Here is a 21,914-nt window from a genome sequence, read left to right as displayed (position 1 = left end):
GCCAAGTCACTTGTTGGTTAAATTCATGGTAGTGAATAATACTGGGTTTAAAATGACAGGCTGATATTCTCCCTGTCAGAAGTGTTTGGTATGGGGCTTTGAAGAATCTTGATATACAACCATTATTACTTGTAGGTAAACTTACCTTCTAAGTGAGTTTCAGCTGAATCAAGAATAGTTTATGAAAATGGAAATCTTTATGCTACTTATATGCTATGGCCTTTAGTCAGGAGCAGTTAAATCCTAGCCTTCTGTATAATAAAGAATGAAAGAAAAGGTAGAAATCCAGAATAAACAGTTGTAAATCTTTTTGTCATCATAAGAGAATTAGAATGTATGGGACTATAATACATTTTAGAAATACCCATATTAGGGATATTTGGTGCATGAGCTTTTATCTAAAATCCTCTTTGACCAGTACACATTTTTAGAAGAAAATCAGAAAATGGTAAGTGGGCAAAATACCTTACAGAGAGATCTTCTCTTTATCACAAGTTCACTAATGTTGACTTGTTGGATGAATAATTAGTGACATCTGAAATTTTAAAAGACACCACAGTTAAGATATTGCAGATTAATTTTTAGGTAAAAATTTTGACAATTACGGAAACCTTTATAAAACATATAGATGATGTTTTAAAATATTCTACTTTGAAGTTGAATATTACAGATGGATTTTAGAATCTCTGCTTGCTTTCCCCGCAACTTTTAAAATTGATATATATTACAAAACTCTATGTGGATTTTGGTCCTATTGTAGCAGCAACAGTAGTAGTAGTAGTAGTAGTAGTAGTAGTAGTAGTAGTAGTATCTAATGTAGCAATAATAGTGGTAGTAATGACAGTTAACAGTATTGAACACTTACTAGATGTGAAGCATTATTATATGTGCTTCACTTACATTAACTAATTTAATACCTATAAAAACCCTGTGAGGAGGTTTTGTATAGATGAAGTTGAGGCATAGAGGCATTAATTTAAAGTCATACTACAAATAAGTAGTAGGCTTTGGACTAAGGCAGTTTGGATCCAGCATTGATGCTCCTACCTATTATATTACACTTCATTAGTATTTGTTGGTATCATTTTAAAAAGAGTTTGTCTGTTTTGCAGAGTTGCAGCTTGAGAGAGGAGGTTAATAATTAAGAGTACCTTAAATGTTTTTAAAAATATGATTGAGACTAAGACTCTATTTATTTTTTTGAGCAAATGTAACTAGGTACATTTAAAGTTAACAATTAGGATTCTTCTATGCTTTGTCTATGATTTCCCTCATTGACTGGGTTTTTCTTGTGTATTTGAAGTTTTGGTATTTTCAGTGTTTTCCTGCTGTGTGAGAATATTGCTTTAGAAGTAGTGTTAACTTGAATCCTCCAAAATGATGAAACTTGGTAGTATATACTTTTGAAAATTAGTACTCAATCGCTAGGAATGTCTCTCTTTTACAGAAATACATTGTAGACACGTAATCAGATTTAGTATTTGGTTTGCTAAAGTTGCAGTGCTCTGTACTATCCAGTTGAGGGCAGCTATTTACTGATTAAAAAAATGAGTTGGATTAGAGTGTTACTATGTGTTCACCAAAACTTGGTTATCTAATGTAAAACATATTTAATATACAAATAGCCCTAGTTTTTATTCTTATTATCATCACAAATAGTTTCTTGAAAGTGAAAAACTAATTCTACTTCCATAATATTTTTTGCTCTCTTATAAGCAGGAGAAAGAACACTGTTCATTTTAGTTTTAATTTTCTCAGTCCAAATATTTTTTAGTTCCAAATCTTTTTTCCTCTTTAGGATCAGACTCCAAGTTGATTAAAGAGTTTCCTGTCTTCCTTGTCTTTAAACTATCTGCATGTAAATACATGTAACTCTAAAATTCCTTAAGGGTTTAAAAAAAGTGAGAAATTATAAGTTTCAGTATGTTACCTCTATTTCTGGATTAAGTGAAAGTTAAGTTTGGAGTTGATCTGTTTCATTTATTTTCTGTGCAGAATGAATATGTTAAACTTGTGGAATGTAGTGTGTTCTTTTAATTTTTCTGTAACATAGTTTAAGTTACATCTTTGTGGTTCAGAGAAGGAATTTTGAAGATTTAATAACTGGGGCAGCCCCAGTGGCGCAGCAGTTTAGCGCCACCTGCGGCCCAGGGTGTGATCCTGGAGACCCTGGATCGAGTCCCACGTCGGGCTCCCTGCATGGAACCTGCTTCTCCTTCTGCCTGTGTCTCTGCCCCATTCTCTCTTCTCTCTCTCTCTCTCTCTGCGTCTCTATGAATAAATAAATAAATAAAATCTTAAAAAAAAAAGATTTAATAATTGATTTCAAAGATATCACAGAATTTTTTTGAGAATAAAGAGTATCAGTCTACAGAAAACTATATATAATATTAACAAAGATACTAATAGTTATTTGGAGAGGGGGCATTCCATGGAACTGCAGCGAAGGGATTATTCTAATAAAGAGTAAATATAGCATATGATTTGAGAATATATTATACTGAAAAAAAGTGTTAAGAAATAAAGGGAGCATCAGAAGAGATGCTGAGACTAGAATGATGCTACAGATGTTCATCTCCCCCCACCCCTCTAGTGGGGCTGTATACATTGTGATCTTAGATAATAGTCTCACTTTTTTTTTCCCTTTTCATATCAAATTAAAGATTTCCAGCATACTCTTTCTATCCCTATATCTCTGTTGTGTGTGTGTTTGTTTTGTATTTTGGTGTTTATGGTTCTAAATTGTTTACTTTTTTTATTAAAGTGATTTTTTTTATTGTGGTTAAATATCCATAGCATGAAATTTATCATTTTAACAGTGTTTAAGTGTGTAATTCAGTGGCTTTAAATACATTCACAGTGTTGTGCAACCATTACCACTATCCATCTCTAGAACATTTTCATATTTTTCTAACTGAGACTCTTACATCATCCATTAAACACTAACTTTCCAGTCCTTTCTCTGACTTGCTGCTGGCAACCATCATTATACTTTCTGTCTCCATGAATTTAGCTATGCTAGTACCTCATGTAAGTGGGATTGTACAACATATTTCCTTTTTTTTTATTTACATATTTCCTTTTTGACAGACTTATTTCATTTATCCATTATGTCTTCAGGGTTCATCCATATTGTAGCATGTGTCAGAATTTCCTTCGTTTTTAAGACTGAATAATATTCTATTGTATGTATGTACCACATTTTGTTTGCCCATTCATCTGTCAGTGGTTACTTGGGTTGCTTCCATCTCTTGGCTGTTGTGGATATGTTGCTATGAACATGGATGTATAAATATCTGTTTGAGTCCCTTCTTTCAGTTCTTTTTTGGGGAGTGTATACCCCAAAGTGGAATTGCTGGATCACTTAATTTTTTGAGGAACCTCCATACTATTTTCCCACAATGAGCTACCTATATTTTATGTTCCCAACCAGCGATACACAAGTATTTCAATTTCTCCACATCCTTGCTAACACTTATTATTGTCTGTGGTATTTGTGCATGATTGATTGATTGTTTTTATATAATAGCCATCCTAATGGGTGTGCATCGGTGGTGGTTCATTTCTGGTTTTGATTTGAAGTTACACAATGATTAGTGATATTGATCATCTTTACATGTACTTATTGATCATTTGTATATTTTCTTTGGAGAAATTTGGTTGTTTACTTTTGTATAGTTAAAAATGTCATCCCTGGTATTGATTCTGCTTTTTTTTTTTTTTTTAAGTGGCTTGAGCTCATGGGTCTTGAACTCATGACCCTGAGCTGAGATCAAGACCTGAGCTGAGATCAAGAGTCAAATGCTTAACCAACTGAGCCGCCTTCGCCCCAATGATTTTGCATTTTTAACTACATTTTAGATTATGGTGTAAAAGGAAAATGTACCTTAATAAAAAATAATAATAATAATAAGCATCTTGGTGGAACTGGGAGTATGGCCTGGCTTCCCAGTTAGCCCACTTTACATTTAATAGGACATCTCTCCAAAGTTTTAAAAAAAAATTACTCATTTCTGACATTCTCCTTTCTCTCCATATCACATTCTAAGTTCCCTTACAGAGATCAGTAAAAGCAATTGGAAGAAGAAATAAGTCAGATGACTGGCATTTGGAAGGGGACAATAGAATGGAAGGAGAGAACAAACTAACCAAGGATTGTGAACAGACAGTTCATATCCATTACTTACCATATATCAAGACTACTCTCTATACTTAAACTGAGCTTTTTTTCTTATCATCTTCATAATAGTGTAGTTCATGGGTTTGAATATGAAGTGTCGTATTAATTAACATTGATATAAGAGCTTAATTTAGGGAAATATTTGAGGTAATGCTGAAAAGATTAGGGCCATTTTGAGGAAAGCCTTCATCTCCATATTTTATCCTAGGAGTTGGGGACCCATTGAAAGTTCTTGAGGAGTGGATTGTGCACTATATTCTCTCTGTGTTTTAGGAAGATATTTCTGACCATGATATGTTGGAGGAATTCGGCACTAACGATTTGTGATGAATAGTTATTATTTTACTATAATTAATACCCATCACAGGCTGCATTTATAAATGCTTGGGTTTTAAAAAAATAATGTATCTTTAATCACATGACTTATACTTTGAAGTGGAATCACTGAGTTTTTGAGAATTAAAGATTGAATTGACATTTGCAAACAACTAAAATGTCTACTGATAAGATTAATGTGAAGTGCATATTAATAGCTTTGGAGAGAGAGTCGATTTAATGTCTTAGTACGAGGTAAAGAATGGTATGTATGGAAAAGGAAAAGAGCATGCTTAAGACAAACACTTGAAAACATAATGCTCATTCTGAATATATCTAAGAACAGATGTGTGTTTATATTTTTTGAGTATGAATGAATATTGTCCTTAAATTTGAAGCACATTTCAAAACATTCCTAAAATATTAATTCTGATATTTGGGTAAGGAAGACTCAAGATATTTAAGAGAAAATACCATGTTTATTTTTTTGGATTTTTGTAAAGAAAACTTTACTTTCACTTTCTAGGGAATACCTGAGTTAGTAGTTAGAGAAGTTTAAAAGGGACCTACAGCATTGCCCTGCTTTGGTTGTATTCACATTACTGACTTTGTATGGGAGGTTCACCAGCTGTTTGACTGGCAGGAGCAGCAGCTTTCACTTCAGTAGTTTATAATTCCTGGCTATTCTAGGATAGTTTGCACTTCACCAAGCCTCAGACAGGTCAGGACATTTGGTAGGAGAAGGTTGAAAGACAAAGCAGCAGGCCTTGGGTTCTCGACCTTTTTTTTGTTTTTTAATTAGAAAATTATATTTTAATTTGTGCTTAGAGTTTTTAGTAATGTGCTTGTATTACATGTAGAAAGCATTCATCAACCTAGAGGAGTTTTAAAATGTCAAAACCAGGAAAAGCTACTTTAAACCATGGCTTGGTTCCTGTTGATCTTAAAAGTGCAAAAGAGCCTCTGCCTCATCAAACTGTGATGAAGATCTTTAGCATTAGCATCATTGCCCAAGGCCTCCCCTTTTGTCGAAGACGGGTAAGTCTTGCATCTGAAAAACAGGAATGTTTATTTAAATCAAGTACTTCTGCTTCCTTTAGTGAAGAAATGCTTCAAATTTCTATTGATATTTATAAATAAAATTATCAGTGCATTCTGTAGCCAAATAAAACTTATATATAAGCGGTAGTTATAATAGTATGATAGAGGCCTGGAAGGCAGGGTTACTCAATCCACTTTTTTTCTCACTTATTTTTCTTGATATTAGAATCATTTAAATTTATTTAAAATTGGTAAATGTAAAAAGGATGTTTTAAAATACGTTAGCAAATACTAAAACCCCCAATTTGTAGTTTTTATTCTGTGGGAAAAGCAAGAAACTGGTGATATTCTTCTTATATATATATGGGAACTACAGCGTTTAGCTCTTTTAAAGAGTATTCCAAGTTCCCTAGATTTATCTGGCCCTTAGAGCTGTGTTATTTTAAATTGCTATTTTTTTTTAATTCAAGCTTAATGTAATAGGTACTTTACTTTTAGCTGTTATATAAAATAAAAATAGCATGCTATTGTGTGGCAGTTACGATAGAGTTTATATATAGACAATCCTGAACTAACAAACATTTTGTAGAACTTGTGCTAACGTATAATCGTTATGATCTATTAGATATTTTTCAGGATGACATTCTCTTCTCCATTACCAAGTTCTGATCCCATTAATATTAGCAGTTTTATTGTATTTTTTTGTGTTAACTTGGTATTGCTAGTTTGAATTATTAACCAGAGTGATACATTTTTAGATCTAAAATATGTTTATGATCCTGAACTCATTAAACCAAGAAAACACCATAAAAATCTGAGATCAAATGGGTGTTTGCATCTAACAGTGCTATTAATGTTTTAGTTCCCTTTTTACCTTTTTTTTCAAAAAAAAAAAAAAAAACTAAAAGGGAAATATTCTACTAAACAAGTATATTAACACACAACGCCTAAAAAATTTTTTCTCCTTAGTGAAAAGAATCTTTCATTTGCTGGGACTTATTAACCTTTGTAAAAATATGTTTTCAAATTATCTTAGTTCCTTTTGAGTAGTTTCCACTTCTACTCCAGACAAGTGGTAGCCATGTTGAAAAACATTTTGAATGAGGTTTAAATGTAATACAGTTTCAGCATTGAAAATGGAATACAAATATCTCCATCACTCTTTAATTTTCTTCTTTAGTATGTTGTTAGAAAGGGTTTATTTTGTCTTCTTTCACTTTGTCACTTTTGTAACTTCTGAATGAGGTCACTATTCTGATTTAAGCATTTACACAGGGACCTCTAATAGCTTTAAAGTCACTAATAAACTAATTTATTATTTTAACACTTCCATAAAGGAAAATACCAACACAAGTAAATTTTTAGATTGAGGAAAAGAAATGTGAGTTTTTTAAATGAAAGGATTAAGATACTTAAAAACAAGATAATCTGGTTCTTTGTTGTTATTTCTAATAAATTCTTAGGTACAATATATGGTAGATTACTTCATTATGTCATAGTTAATGTTTTCTACCTTTATTTTCTAATATACGTGAAATTTAAAAGGCTCAGAAGCAGCTTCTATAAGAAAAATTAATAGAAAACTTCAAGGCTTTCCCTGAGGGCTTCATAGGGTCACTATGCAGCTTGACTTTTCTAGGTTACTATGTTATGTTAATTTATAGCCTTGCATTTGTAATAACTGAAGAGAACTAAATTTGAAAAATAAAAATCATGAGAACATTTTCTTTGGAAGATAGTTAAAAAACACATTTAGTCTTAGACTGCCTGCCTGCCAGGAACTTGCTATTGCATAACTCATTGACTCTGAGTACTAGAAATATTAGAGAGATAGGGTAATTATATATACCCCCCCCCCCCCCCATTTCAGGGCTGGTTAATTTAGATAGTTTTTAATTGATTTACATGTTCTTTGTTATTTAATTTATTCACTTTCCTTTGGTAAGTTGATAATTAACATTTTTAAAATTTTATTTTTCTTTATCAAAGATTTAAGAAAACTTTTGGTATGATATGTAATTAATCCTTTTTTTTTTTTTTAAGTAACATCCAGTATATTGCTTACACTGGGTATATTTTGCTTTCAAGCCACTTTTTCTACACTGACAACAAAGTACACAAAGCAGAATGATTTCTGTATTTTGTAGGCAATTTTTTTTTCCTTTTCAATAGTGAGCTACTGTGCACTACAGTGACCTCTTACCAAAATGTAGCAATCTTATTAAAATTTGAAGAACATGATACATTCCTCCAGCCCTCATAGAGGTTCATCCACTTAATGTTTGCACAATAAAAAAAAAACTTCAAAATTTGTGAAAAATCCTTTAGTTGCTATAACTTCAATGTACATCTCTCGAAATGTTTTCATAAAATTTATTTACCTCACTATTAAGTATAATATTGGTATTGGTAGTCGAATTTATTTTTATATAAATTATTCTAGTCTTTCATCAGAGGTATTTTGGAATTATACTAACAATTGTAAAGAAATAGCAATCTAGCTGTTAACTGGTTACTGTAAATCAAAATATTTTTAGTATTAAGGTCCTCATTATTTATTTACATTTGCTTAGACATTCTTGGTAATAAGTTTCACTTGGAATACTTTTTAAAAATGTAGAATCCTGGGGCATCTGGGTGGCTCAGTCGGTGAAACGTCCAACTCTTCATTACATCCAGCTCTTGATTTTGACTCAGGTCATGATCTCAGGGTTGTGGAATTGAGCCCTTGTTGGGCTTAACACTTTGCATAATCTGCTTGGGATATTCTCTCTCTCTCTCTCTCCCTCAGCCCGTCCCCCTGGTTGTGCGCTCTCTATAAATAAATGAAATAATAAATAAATAAAATCTTTAAAAAAATGTAGAATCCTAGGTTCCCCTCTTTTTGGATAGTTTTATGTAAGCGATCTGGATTAAGGTTCAGGGATCTATGTGTATTTTTAAAGCCCTGTAGGTAATTGAATCAGATAATTTGAGAGTACTAGTTGAGTACATAACTTTTTATTCTAAAAGAACTGATTCTCCTTGAGAGTAAGAGAAATTTTACAGGAAAAACTTATTTATTCTATAAAATCACTGGATATTTTCAATTTTCTTTGAAATTGGAATGCCCAATTATGGTAATACTGTCTTTCTTAAATCCTAAGGTATGTTATTTTTTCTCATTATAAACATAAATAGGAATGTTTAAAATGTGAAAAAATAATGTACCTTAGATAGAGTTTGATGTTATTTTATAGCTTATTTGGTAGCATTTTTTTTTTTTTTTGTAAGAGAAACAACATCTTAACAATAATAGTAAGAAAATGTATTTCAGTGCTTGAATCACATTTCTTAACACCTTTTGTTTGGGAGATTTTAAAACATTTACAGTATTTTCAGAAGATTACTCTTCATTGTTATTTCTTGGTAGAAATTTCCAAATGACATGAAAACGACAATGGATATTGGGCTTTTAAAGATACCTGACTGTGCTGGCATATAGACAAAATATCATTTTTAGAGTGCCATATATATGCTAGGTTTAAACCAAGCATTGGCAACAGAGCTAGTCAAAATACCACATTTAAAATAATTTTCTTTAAAGTGAAAACAGAAATAAAATTAGAATATTTGTGTCATTTGAGAAAATGTTAATAGCACTCTGTGTATTGTTATTATTGCAGGTTAGCTTAAGTGAAACTATTTCTGCAAAGGGCCAGTAAATATTTTAGGCCTTGTGGACTTTAAAGTCGCTGTTAGAACTACTCATCCCTGCCACTGGAGCATGAAAGCAGCTGTAGACAATACTTAAATGAATGGCTGAATGGACACAACTGTGTTTTAATAAACATTTACCTGCAAAAGAGTGAAATCTGGATTTGTATGCTTATAATGATACTATAATAAATCTCCTGCGTATGTCTTTTTTGCTTGTATATAAGTTTCAGCTCATGGTAAATTTTTAGAATGAGGTTGTTAAGGCTGTAAGTCTTACATTTTCTTTAAAACTATCATCCTCTCTTCTAATTCTTTGTGGTTATGTAGAAAAAAACTTTGTGTAGCTACCTGCTAGAATTTTAGCTACTACTTAGTAGTATTTCTCTTCATAATATACAGTATTAGTATAATAAAGCTATTAATAATTGCCATCTTTTTAAAAAAACTCACTATGTATTCTAGGCACTGTTTTAACTCTTTTGTATATCTTAACCAACTTAATGCTTAAATGACTTAAATGTTTAAGTACTTTAAATCAGGTATTCTCTACATTCAGTAGACTAGAAAACGGAGGCTCAAATCAGTTATCTTTCCCAGTTTTCTTGGTGAATAATAAAGCTGATATTTAGTAGAGCTCACTAATGCTGCACCTAGTAGCAGTAGCCATTCTCTTTATACATTTGTTTTCATGTGAACTTAACACTTTGCAACTATTAGTATTTTGGAGGGTAAGCCTGGGACCCTATCATTGTTGACATTGTTTCTGTGAGAAAATAGATTCAAAGATTAAAACAAGTAACTTACAAATAACTTTTGATAGCAGAGAACTTTTATAAATACAGGGTTTTTGTTGTAATCTCTTTTAAGAGGTTTTATTTATAAAGTTATCCTATAGATTATGCAATAATTATAGTAATAAAAAACTGGAAATATTTGAACAGTATGCATGTTTGTCTATTGTCTTTGTAAGCTGAGGGATGATCCCTTTTAAAAAATTATTCATGACACTTGTTAAAATGGCAAGATAGACTTTATTCAGGGGCACTCTAGTGATATATAGGTATAGGTAACTACTACAAAGTGAGTAGGGGAGTGAGATTGGGCTCAACCCAAATACAACAAAGAAAAGTGAGAATTTATAGCCAAGGAACAGTTTGGTGAGCAGTGGTAGAAAATTACTAAGAGGAAACATCGGTAGGGGGATTCTGGCTAAACCAGTTTAACAACACCTGGAGGATGATAGAGGATGAGGAACCCAGCAGTCATGAAAGGTGATCATATACCAAGATTGGGAGGATTCTGGTTAAACTGAGTAGGATTCTTGCTGAAATCCCAAAGACAGGGCCTAGTTGAAAAAGAGCTCAGTGAGCCTATCTAGATTTGGTCAAGAAGAGAATCTTTGGCAGGCAACAACTGGACAGATCAACCATCCTCAAACTACAGTGCAGTATCATTCTCATCAGCTTCTTCAACTAGCACTTTTGACAACGAGGACAAAAATTTAAAACAACATTGTACCTCTCTGAGCTTCAATTATGTTTTAAGTTTTTCCTTCATTGTTATCGATGATGATACTAGACACCTATATTCAAAATTCTAACCTCATAAATAAGGTTAATTTAATTAGCTGTTTTTGTATGTGTACTATTCAGTTAGTTTAAGCTGTCTATAATTTTAATCTATGCCCCTCTCATGACTGTTGACTAGTCTATTAGTACCTTTTCAGCAAAGATCTGCCAGGTTTATCAAATAGTTATATTACCTTTGTTTTTAAAAACATCTATAATTGTTTACAATAAGTTTCATTTGTGGGAAGATTTTGTATATATCCGTAAAGTTAGACCATCATAAACTCTGTTGCTAAATCAACCTGTGAGTTATTATCCTTCTGAATTTACTAATCCTGCAAATTCTCCAGATTGAATGGTGATACAGGGAATTTGAATTTTCTTCCAATAATTAATATCTTTTACTTTTCTTTATAAAAATAAGATGTACTTAGTATATACAATTTAGAAAAAATACTTTACAATTTCCTAAAGTATTAGTAATACCACTGCTCAAAAGAACCACAGTAACAATTTTAAGTAAATAATTTTTTAGCAATATTAACTTTAATTCATTTTTAGTATATTGCTGGTGGTTTCCCATAATTGTAGTTATTCAAAAATACATAATCTAAATGAATGTTCCATAATTTTCCCACTATTATTGATTTAGACAGTACCTGCTTTGAGCCTTTTTATATATATAAATCTTTACATCTCTTTACACTGATTTCTGGAAGTAGAAGTATTGGGTCAAGGAGTATGAACTTTTTTAGATTCTTGACAAATACTGCTAAATTGTTTTCCAGAAAGTTTGTACCAATTAAAAACTGGTATGAGGGATTTCTAGTGTTGTTTTAAAGAGAAAGAAGTCATATTCTAAGCAAATTTATTCCTATGTGGTAAAGTTTTGTGGATTTTAGTAAATTCTCTGTTATTGTATTTCTAATTGTATTATTCTAGGTTTTTATCACAGGGAATTTTTTTTCTTTTTGAGAAAGTAATGAGATAGGTTTATGCTTAACAGCTTCAGGAGGAAAATATGTAAATAGATTAAGAAATTATTAGTTCATGTGATTTTATTTTTTATTCTTTCTGAAAAATATTTGTCATGGACCCATCACCCACATAATTTTCAACTATAATTTTCTTCTCCTCCCAGTTCTAAAACTCAAATCTGTGTTTCTATCTAAACAGATGAGCTGTATGTATAACTTTATGATTTATTACATTATTTTCACTGCAAGTCTTAGGATCATTTCAGTTTTTGTGTCACCTTAATTTATCCTTTTATATTTCTGAATTTTAGTGTGATATTTGCACTGTATAAATGACAGCCTCTCCCAAAGTATATTGCTATTAATAATATCTACGACAAGAGTACTTCTCATACTAACAAGAGCAGCTGCCAGAAATACTTGCCTATTTCTTATAACACTACTACTTAGTTTTACATTTCTGACATAGCTTTGCTGTTAGCCCCAGTCCAGGTTTACCTTTTTTTTTTTTTTTTTAATCTAGTCCAGCCATGATTAATTCTTATTGGAAGTAGTTGTAGCAAGTCTGCTCTTTTAAAATGTCTTGATGCCTGAAAGGCATTTCATGAAACTCAATATCCATTTCATGGAACTCTTAGCCAATTAGAAATAGATGGATGTTTCCCTAACATACAGAAATATGAAACCTTTAAAAAGCCAGCATCCTCCATCTCTTCCCTAGACTGGTCTATTCAGGTGTCCACCAGTTACATTTGTGCCTCTTTCTTTCTAGATCCTTTCCATGACATCACAGTCTAGCTTCTCTCTCTGGTTGGAATGTTTCTCCTGGCACTGATTGCATCCACCGTAGTCCTCATCCATCAGTGGAATATACTGTAATTGTTGCGTTACATTTGGCCCTTAGGCAAATTGTGTACTGCCTAGTGATGTTATTTGATAGCTTTATATAGTTATCTTGTCTCCTCAATTAGGCTATAAACTCTTTGAGTTCAGAAATTATCTTGAATGTCTTTTTATGCTCCTAGTGATATGCAGGAGAAGGTTAATATAAATATTCTTATGACTAATGTGTTGAAGTATGTGTTAAACTTGGAAGATTCTGAAGGAGTTTTTGTACTGTTAAGAATATGGCATGTTTTTGTTTACTAAATGTTTTAAATGACTGTGCAGCTGTGATTTTGAATATTTCATTTTCTAAATTTAAATAAACTCAGATACAGTTTGACACTTAATTTTAAAAGTAATTACTACTTACCAATTTTGAAAACGAAGGAGAAACAAACATAGGGTAAAGTCATTTCAGTGGTACTTTTGAGATTCTACAGTAGCCCAAAAATGTCAGAAAGTGCTGAAATAAATAAAAAATATTACAATATGTTGGAGAGAAGGAAGAACAGGGTGGTGATTTGAACAAGGCTGGAGAGAGATTTTAATAGAGTACCTGAGTTTTTGTTTTGTTTTGTTTTGAGTAAACTAAAATGTGACTTCCTAAGGCTCTTTTCCTTACATACACATTCCATTGGAACTGGGGGAAAATTGTCATTTTCAACTGATCTGATATGCTTTATTGTCACTACTTATTTTACCAATAAAGGAATTAGTTACCACATATCAGACCATTCTATTTTAAATCCTATCAGTCTTTGTCTTCTTAAGAATGTTTCATGTGTCATGCATAAACATGAGTAAACAATGTAAATTATAAATTTTCTTGAGGTCTTACTCTCTGTACTATGCAAGGTACTAGCAATAAGTAAAAAGGTGATGACTCTTCATCACCTGTACCTGAAGATATACAAAAGTGAAAAATCACAATCCTTTATGCATTAGGTAGTCTAGTGGTAAAAACCAAAAACAGATCTTCACAGTACAAAAGGATAATTGCTTAAATGTGCCCATGTACAAAGTACTGTGGGAGCGTGAGAGGGTCACCCAAGTCTCAAAGTAAATGACTCAGGAAAGGCTTCACAGTAACTTTGAAGTAAAACATGAAGGATATTTGCTAAGCAGATGATCAGAGAAGTGATGGACAGAAGGAACTTGTATTATTGGTTGGGTTCACTCACATCTTGGCTTATCACATTATTTATATTGCTGCAAATTATTTGCTTATATCTTGACATGACATTTTTCAGTTATTAATAACAGCCAAAAAATATGTATTGAACACTTAGAGTCAAAATTTTCTAGAACCTGTGGATATTAACAGTGAACTAGATAGATAGCATGCCATCATGGAGCTTAGGTTCTACCTTATAGAAACAGAAAGGTAGTTATGCGAATGTTTTGATGACAATAAAATAGGGTAATAGTAGTCTAACTTGAGATGCAGAGGAAGCACCATACCTGCCACATATGAACTCATATAATCTTTAAGATAACCTTGTGAAGTAGGTATTGTATCATATTATCTCTATTTTACAAATGAGGAATCTGAGGCATAGCAAAGTTAACTTGTCTTAGAGCTAATAAGTGATGGAACTGAGACTCTACCTCAGACATCTGGATCTAACATCACAAACACTGTGATACACTGACCTTGGTAAGGTTTGTTGAGTGAACAGATCCTTAGTTTCCAAATGTTGTAAGGGTTAGCTTTTGTTGTGTAGTCCTGGGTTTTTAAATGTGTAATTCTTATTTGTTCTCACAATTTATGATGGCCTCAGTATTTAGTTACTGATAACATTACTTTCTAAATATTTTCATCAAGTGATGTCTTTATTAGGTTGTGCCTATTAGTTGTCAGATACGACTGTAAAACAAGTTATGATGTGATTTATAAGGCTACAACTACATTGTAGAAATAACTGCCATCAATTGTCATCTCTTTCATTGATAAACAACGATCTGTTCAAATAACTTAGTACCTTTAACATTACAGGGCCAGGCTATTAAGATGTAGTATGGGAGATAGATGAAAAATATGCTAAAAAAATAATAAACTTGGTACTAAGTCCTGGCAAGGCAAACAAGTATGAAATAAACCAACTGTGCCTTGTCTGCAGACCAGATATCCAGCAAGTCCTGAGAACTAAGAATTTTTTTAAAGTTAGCCAAACCTAACTCTAAGTAACCTAAGATATAGTCAGTTTTATTATTAATCTGAATAGTCCTAACTTTGCTGCAAAAAATACTAATGTATAATATACTGGAAGTGTTCAGTAATATATATGCACCATATTGCTTTTCTAAACTCCAAAAAGTTCTGAAGTCAGCAACACAGCTTTCTCCAAAATTGTGGAACTAACTCCACAGACCTTTGAGTTTTACAGCTATCTCCCACATACAAAAAATGAAATACACTTTGAAATGTCAAAGTAGTCAAAGCCTTAGTCTCTGAGTACATGCATATTTAAATGCTTTAAAACATACATTATATAAATGAATACCTAAATTTTACTAACCTTATTGTAGGCAACTCCATTTAATATGATAGTTCAGAGTTTATTTTTCTTCAGTGATTAAATGTAACTCTTGTTAGCAGACTTTATACATTAAATGAGGAATGAGAATCTCTACCACTTATTTTACTTCTTCCAGTTTTTTCACAGAAAATTAATACCACTAAATTAATTTATATTCTGCTAATATGTATTCTCCATAACTCCCTGTATGTGTTGCTAGTGTAACAAAGATGAGTAAGGCAGAAACCTGCCTTTCCTTAAGGAGGCTACGGACACTTGGCTGTCTCTGGGAGACTTACTCATTGTCCCCATTTTACAATCACACATCAAAATCAGAGGAACATGGATTAATTAACTTATTCAACAAATAAGCATCCATTAATTGCCAGGCACAGTTCTGGCACTTCAGATACACTAGTGAACAAAGCAGAAACAGTCCTACTTTTTTTTTTTTTTTTAATAATTTAACACTTTAGTGACCCTGAGAATTCTACCTAGAAGCGGATGGCATATTTGATCTGTTCAGTATGGGGTGTCTCACCCGACTCTCTTATTTACTGGTACACTTTACTAAGTCATCTGGTGGTAGTTTGTCTTACAGCTTCTCCATATGTATGTAAGGCTGCCTACATACATGTGCATGCATGTACAGACACACTTTGACTTGACAGGACTATGTTGGTGACTTTATATGTATAATCTATTGGTTTTCAAATACTATTAGATAGTATTTAGTACAGAATAGTATTTTGAGGTTCTGAAAGATCAAGTATGATTCTTTTTATTCTTTTTATGTTATTGAAAGGAAACTTTATATCCTAATGGGCACATCTAGTGATTTCTTTCTGGGCTGTTCCTGGGTCAGAATTAGAGCTCTTGACTCTATCTCTGACTTGTGGAAAGTTGCATAAATTAATGTGTGTCTCATGTATAAACCAGTTAAATAATGGTTGATATAGTTAATAGTAAATATGTTTATGGTAGGTGTAAATAATGATAGATAGAATTTAAGGTTTTTTTAATTTATTAGAAATTTCACCATAGATGTAATAGCAGAAAGAACTACCATTTGCGGTAAAGCCAATGACATTCTAAATGTTAGGAGTTACAGTTCAATTATTTCCATTTATAAGTACCTATTGATGCAGTGCATGTACTTATTTGCATGTACAATGTTTTGTTTCTAAGTTGTGAGAAGTAAAATAGATTTTTTTTCAAAAGTAAATCTAAGATTAATAAAGTTTTCTCTTGTGACTTTGGTAAATCCCTAAATGTTTATGTTTATATTTATAAATTTTATTGACATTTATTTGGGTCTAGAGGAAAAGCAATTAGGAGTATTTCTCAAACATTAATACATTAATACTGATTCCAAAATCACATGGCTAGTTATTTATCATTATTATATGATATTTCATAAAATAATAGAGAAATCTATTTTGAGAGAAAAAATGTAATGTTGGATGCAATTTTCTTAAATTTTTTCTCCTTGCTAGTGGTGAAATGAAAATTGAAACTTGTGGGTTATTCCTATATTTAATTACATTTTTGTGTGTGAGTGATTTCATAGAGTTCACTTGGGAGCAATTTAAGCTTAAACAGCTTTTCTAATAATCTACAGAAATCTCTGCATTATCACCTTAGATTTTCAAATGTCATTGTTACTACTAGTTTGAACATGTAGGGGCAGTATAGTACTGTTTTTGTAAACCTTGTCTGAATTTGTGGGATTTTGAATCTGTAAGTAGTGTTAAAAGTTCGTTCTTCTTTGCAAAAAGGCAGCTATATGCCTTACTTTTTAAAGGATGAATGGGACTATTTCATTAAGTTGAAACTATTCTTTCAATTCAGGTTCTTATGTATATTATCCAAAAGCTTTTATATGATGTAGGCTCATGGCCTTAATCTATATTTGAAGTCAAGAAATATGTTAAGCTACTTAACAAGAAAAAAGTGCACTTTTATCATTAGACAATAAAAATGATAGGTAAGTGGCTTTGCAAAAATAGCAAAATAATTAAAATCAGTGCAGTTTTCCTCCTTTTTAAAAAAACATAGAGAATGCTTCATGAATTTGCATGTCATCCTTATGCAGTGGCTATGCTAGTCTTCTCTGTATCGTTCCAGTTTTAGTATATGTGCTGCCAAAGTGACCACTAATATTAGTGCAATTTTACTCTTAGTCATTCTGTATCAATCTTTTCAAACACAGAGGTTTAACTATGAGAATTTTTTAAGTAAAGTCGTAATTTTTCAATCTGACAACTGAACAAAACTTAGATTACTAAATAGTCTTTTTTTAAGATTCAGGTATTTTTTTCAGTATCAAAATGATTAGGGTTATTACAAAGTTGATAGTTGATAGGTTTTTTTCCATTTAAATTGATTTACGCTTAAAAACAACTGAGTAGTTTTCTTTTCCATTTATTCATTCAGTAACTTCTGTGAGTCAAGAACTGCTTTAGGCATTTGGAGTTACCACCACAGTGAATGAAAACAGACTCCAGTCCTCACCCTTATGGAGTTTATATCAGAATAGTGGAGTGCTTAACAGCATAGATGATAGTCATTTAAATTTGGTATTATATTCTTAGCTTCACCACTTAATAAGCCTCATCAGTTAAATGAAGATAATATAAGTACCTACTTCATAGGGTTGTTGTAAGAATAAAATGAAATAACTTATACAAAGTATGATTATATAATAAAAACTTTAATAACTGTTATGAGGTCCACAAAATAGTTTTTTAGATATGTTGGTAAAAATTATAATTAATTCTCCTGACATGATAGTACTTATTTCTTTTAAAGTTAGTGTTTTGAATATTTTTTTCACATTTAGTTTCTTCAAATTGTGAAAGAAAATGCATAGCACCAATTTTGAATAGTCATTTTTCTTAAACAGTTTCCTGAGTGACTGTTAATCTCTAAATGGAAAGCTACTGCACGTAAAAAATTAATGTGATTTGGTTCTACTTTCGTTATGTAGATTCATTCAGTGTGACTATCATATGTTTAAAAATTAACCCCATTATGTCTTACTAAATTAAGGTAACATGTCTATCTTAGTATTTTGTTTGGAGTTTCTCAGATGTTTAGAATAAATATGTTGGCTTCAAATACCATTAAATTAAAACAAAAGGCTGTATATGAATTAAAAACAGTTTATCGATTTACATGTAAGCTGCTAAAATGTCTAGCAAATAGTTTTCATTATGATTTTAAGCTCTGACTCCACTTCTTTCCCTAGAGGCCCCAAAATAAGTTAATTAGGAAGTGGAACATACTTGTTAACATCTTTGAAAACTAGCTTGTCAAAATGGCCCCTGGAATATCATTACTATATAAGAATTGAGACCGTTAAAGAATTGATTCACAAGTCTTAACAAAAATGCTTAGAATTGAGATCTTTCTTTGGTGTGCTAGTTCTCTTTATTTTTTAATTATGTGGAAACCCCATATAGTACCCCCCCCATACACATTAATGAAATTCTCACCCACCCCACCTCTGTATAGTAGCTTATCTGCTGTGTTCATGCTGCAACTGCTGCATTGAGGGGAAGTAGTGTTCTGCCGTTTTCATATTAGCTTTGTTATCATGCAGTATTTTCAGCTGCTCATACTCATTACCATACAGCTGGTATGTAGAGAAGAGAAGGAAGCAAGCAGAAGTTGTACTGTCTACAAGAATAAGAAGCTCTCTTGCAGATGGGGTGCTGGCAGATGGGGCATGTGTTTGAACAGGTTTTACTAATAACAGAGTGCATTAAAAATCATTCTGAAAAAGTCCTAAGGTCAGTGCCATGAATTCAGAGCTTGAGAGGTTGTTCAGCTTTTTGTAGACCTTATTAGAATATTAATTAACTCTAATACAAAAAAGTAATAAATGGCCAACCACAACCTCTTCCAGAATATTTTTATCAGTTTTTTCTTTTTTCATTTTAGAATATTTTCTCTTCAGTGTAATTTAAAAATCATTGATACTGTTCACTACTGTCTGTCATTGTCTTGCACTGTATTTTGTACTTTTCAATATAATTACTTAAAATTCCCAGACTATGGTTATATACAGAAGTATATATACTTTGAGCAATGTAATAACATTCTTCAGCTTTAATATATAAATGTTAAAATATTTCTTAGAAGATGAAAACCAAAGAGGATTTAGAAATGCCTATTTATATTGTTGACTACATTGAAGTTTAAGATGAATTATGTTCTATCTCCATTCAAAGTTAGAAGTGAATGTTATATCCCAAAATGAATCTTTTGTTAAAATTATTACTTACAGTAAACTTTTCATATTCACAAAACCAAACGAAATAGTAATGAAATAACAGTAGCTTTAAAAAAAAAAGTATTTCAGTAGGATCTTATTCCTTTTGATCTTTTTCATTAATTGTAGTGTTTCTTGGTAGATCCTGTCTCAGTGGGAGATCATGATAAAAAGCAAAATAAAGATAGCCAATTATATGTAAAATATGCAGTATTCAGTTTAATTTTAATGGAAATGGCACTTAGCCTGTTATTTTGTTCATAGAGATTAAAATATATATTGCCAAAGTTTTTTTTTTAGGTGATATTTTAATGCTTTTGGTTAACTCTGAAAAACTTTCATGCTTAAGATTTCTTTGTCAGTAAAATGGAGATACAAAAATGCTATCTGTTGTGTTAATACCAATGAATAAATAAAATACTTTGAGATCTGTGGGAAATGATGTACATTAAGTGTTGTTAAAAGTGTGTATATCCCTTTTAATAGTAAAAGTTTATATTCTGTTGGGCATTTTTAAAGGTACAGGAAATCCTAAGCCAGGTTGGCTTTTAATAGCAAAGATAATTGCATTTTGTTGCATATCAAACTATGTATTTTCTTCCAGTTTAGTTTATGCTTTAATTGTGTAACTGATAAATATCCAGAAAATTTTAATACTCTTCCCTGAAGGGGAAATATATGTATATAAATATATAAGATACTATAAATAATACTATTTATAACACAGTACTAAATAAATAATAAATATATAAAATGTGTTGTTCACCTATATTACCTTTCCTTATACTGAAAATTATGAGTTTTTCAAATTATGCTGAAAATTAATAATTTCCAGTTATTTCTGTAATTCTGTCATTATTGATTAAAGTGAGTGCTATGTTGTTCATTATCTCATGTAAATATTATTTATTGATACCCTGATAAGCATAAGGACTATGTGAGGAGATGAGGTAAAAGAATCAAAATAGAAGTGGTCACTGCTTTCATGGAATTTGCAGTTAAATGGGGGAAAGATGGACAAATAATTAATGTGTCTACACTGTGACAAGGCATTGGTTCAAGCACTGTGATTAACAGCTTTAGAATGGGGAGAAGGTGGCCCTGAGAAGGGAATTTGAAATGACCTATACATGGATGGTTCCCATATTTTCGTCTCCAATCTAGACCTTTGTTCTGAGCTCTGGAGCTAGTTGGAGCATATCCTCACCTGGATATCTCAAACCACATAGGATCAAACATGTAGTTTGTCACCCTCCCTCCCCCAGGAAAGAAAAACAAGCAAACACCGACTCTTGTCCAGTATCCTCTCTCATGTCCCATCCAGTTGCATAAGAAACCTAGGTGTCATCCTTGATAATTCCTCCTCCTTTACTCTTTATGACTAATCGATCTGTCACCAAATCCTATCAGTTTTGTATCCTAAACATCTCTTAAATGTTCACTTCCATCTGTCTTTGTTGCACCTAGCTAGTCTAAGCGACTATTATCTCTTGCCTGGCCTGGTGAAGTAACTTCCTGACAGTCTCTCCACATCCACTCTCACTTCCATTCTGGTTTTAACATTACATTTAGAATGATTTTTCAAGAGACATATCTGATTATTCCCTTCCTGTGACCATGTCCAGCATTAGCTTTTCATTACTCCTACAGCAAAGACCAAAATCCTGTATGAGATCTTGCATAACCTAGGTCTTGTGTACTTCTCTAGCCTCATTTTGCACTATCTGTAGAACTGGTATTCTGGGCACTGCAGCCATAGGGATGCCCTTCCCCCACCACAACACACTTTAGTCATTCCTTCAGAGGAGTCTTCTCCGAACCCCCGGACTAGCCCCAAAACTTAACATGATGGATGCGTTGTCCTAACACTGCAGTGTTTACCACAGTCTTGCTTTTGCCTTGTTTTGTTTCATTTGTCTTCCTCTCCTACCATATTGTGAAAGCTCCTAAATAACCATTTAAATCTACATTGGTTGTAATTATGTATCCCAGATAGAATAGAAATAATTAGTTGAAACAATGTAGGATAGAATCATGGAGGTATGTATCAACACTAATATTTACTCCTAGGGAGTGATAACTACACATGGCTGAAATTGACATTTTTTAAAAGATAGATTGGCCCTTACAAAAAGATCTGTGTGGGGCAGCCTGGGTGGCTCAGTGGTTTAGCGCCGCCTTCAGCCTGGGGCCTAATCCTGGAGACACAGGATCGAGTCCCACGTCGGGCTCCCTGCATGGAGCCTGCTTCTCCCTCTGCCTGTGTCTCTGCCTCTCGCTTTCTCTGTGCCTCTCATGAATAAATAAATAAAATCTTAAAAAACAAACAAACAAACAAACAAACAAACCAAAAAGATCTATGTGATGAAATTAAGAAACAGGACCAAAGTGATAACCACATATTGAAGTATATGTTGTATACATACTCTGAACCCCCCCCCCAACTATTACTTA

General features: G+C 32.2%; 1 protein-coding gene and 1 non-coding gene across 5 annotated transcripts in view; one reads left to right on the top strand and one right to left on the bottom strand.

Moving 5' to 3' along the window:
* Window positions 1–21,914, top strand: part of FBXW7 (F-box and WD repeat domain containing 7) — a 231,238-nt gene that overhangs the window by 164,226 nt on the left and 45,098 nt on the right. The window contains exon 3 of one of the 4 annotated variants that reach the window (XM_038559031.1): window positions 12,553–13,448. The exons of 2 other annotated variants lie outside the window; for them this stretch is intronic. In XM_038559031.1, coding sequence (XP_038414959.1) covers window positions 12,553–12,615 — 63 coding nt within the window. In that variant the 3' untranslated portion in view covers window positions 12,616–13,448. Of the gene's footprint in view, window positions 1–5,211; window positions 5,534–12,552; window positions 13,449–21,914 lie in introns of those variants that run through there. One more of the 4 variants, XM_038559030.1, reaches the window with a different exon arrangement.
* On the bottom strand, window positions 17,235–17,341 carry LOC119869461. Its single transcript, XR_005371020.1, has one exon. It is a non-coding gene; the product is annotated as a U6 spliceosomal RNA (small nuclear RNA).

This window comes from Canis lupus, chromosome 15 (genome assembly GCF_011100685.1).
Source record: "Canis lupus familiaris isolate Mischka breed German Shepherd chromosome 15, alternate assembly UU_Cfam_GSD_1.0, whole genome shotgun sequence".
Taxonomy (NCBI): domain Eukaryota; kingdom Metazoa; phylum Chordata; class Mammalia; order Carnivora; family Canidae; genus Canis; species Canis lupus.
Note: the sequence above shows the minus strand (reverse complement) of the source record. Positions and strands in the feature narration are given on the sequence as shown.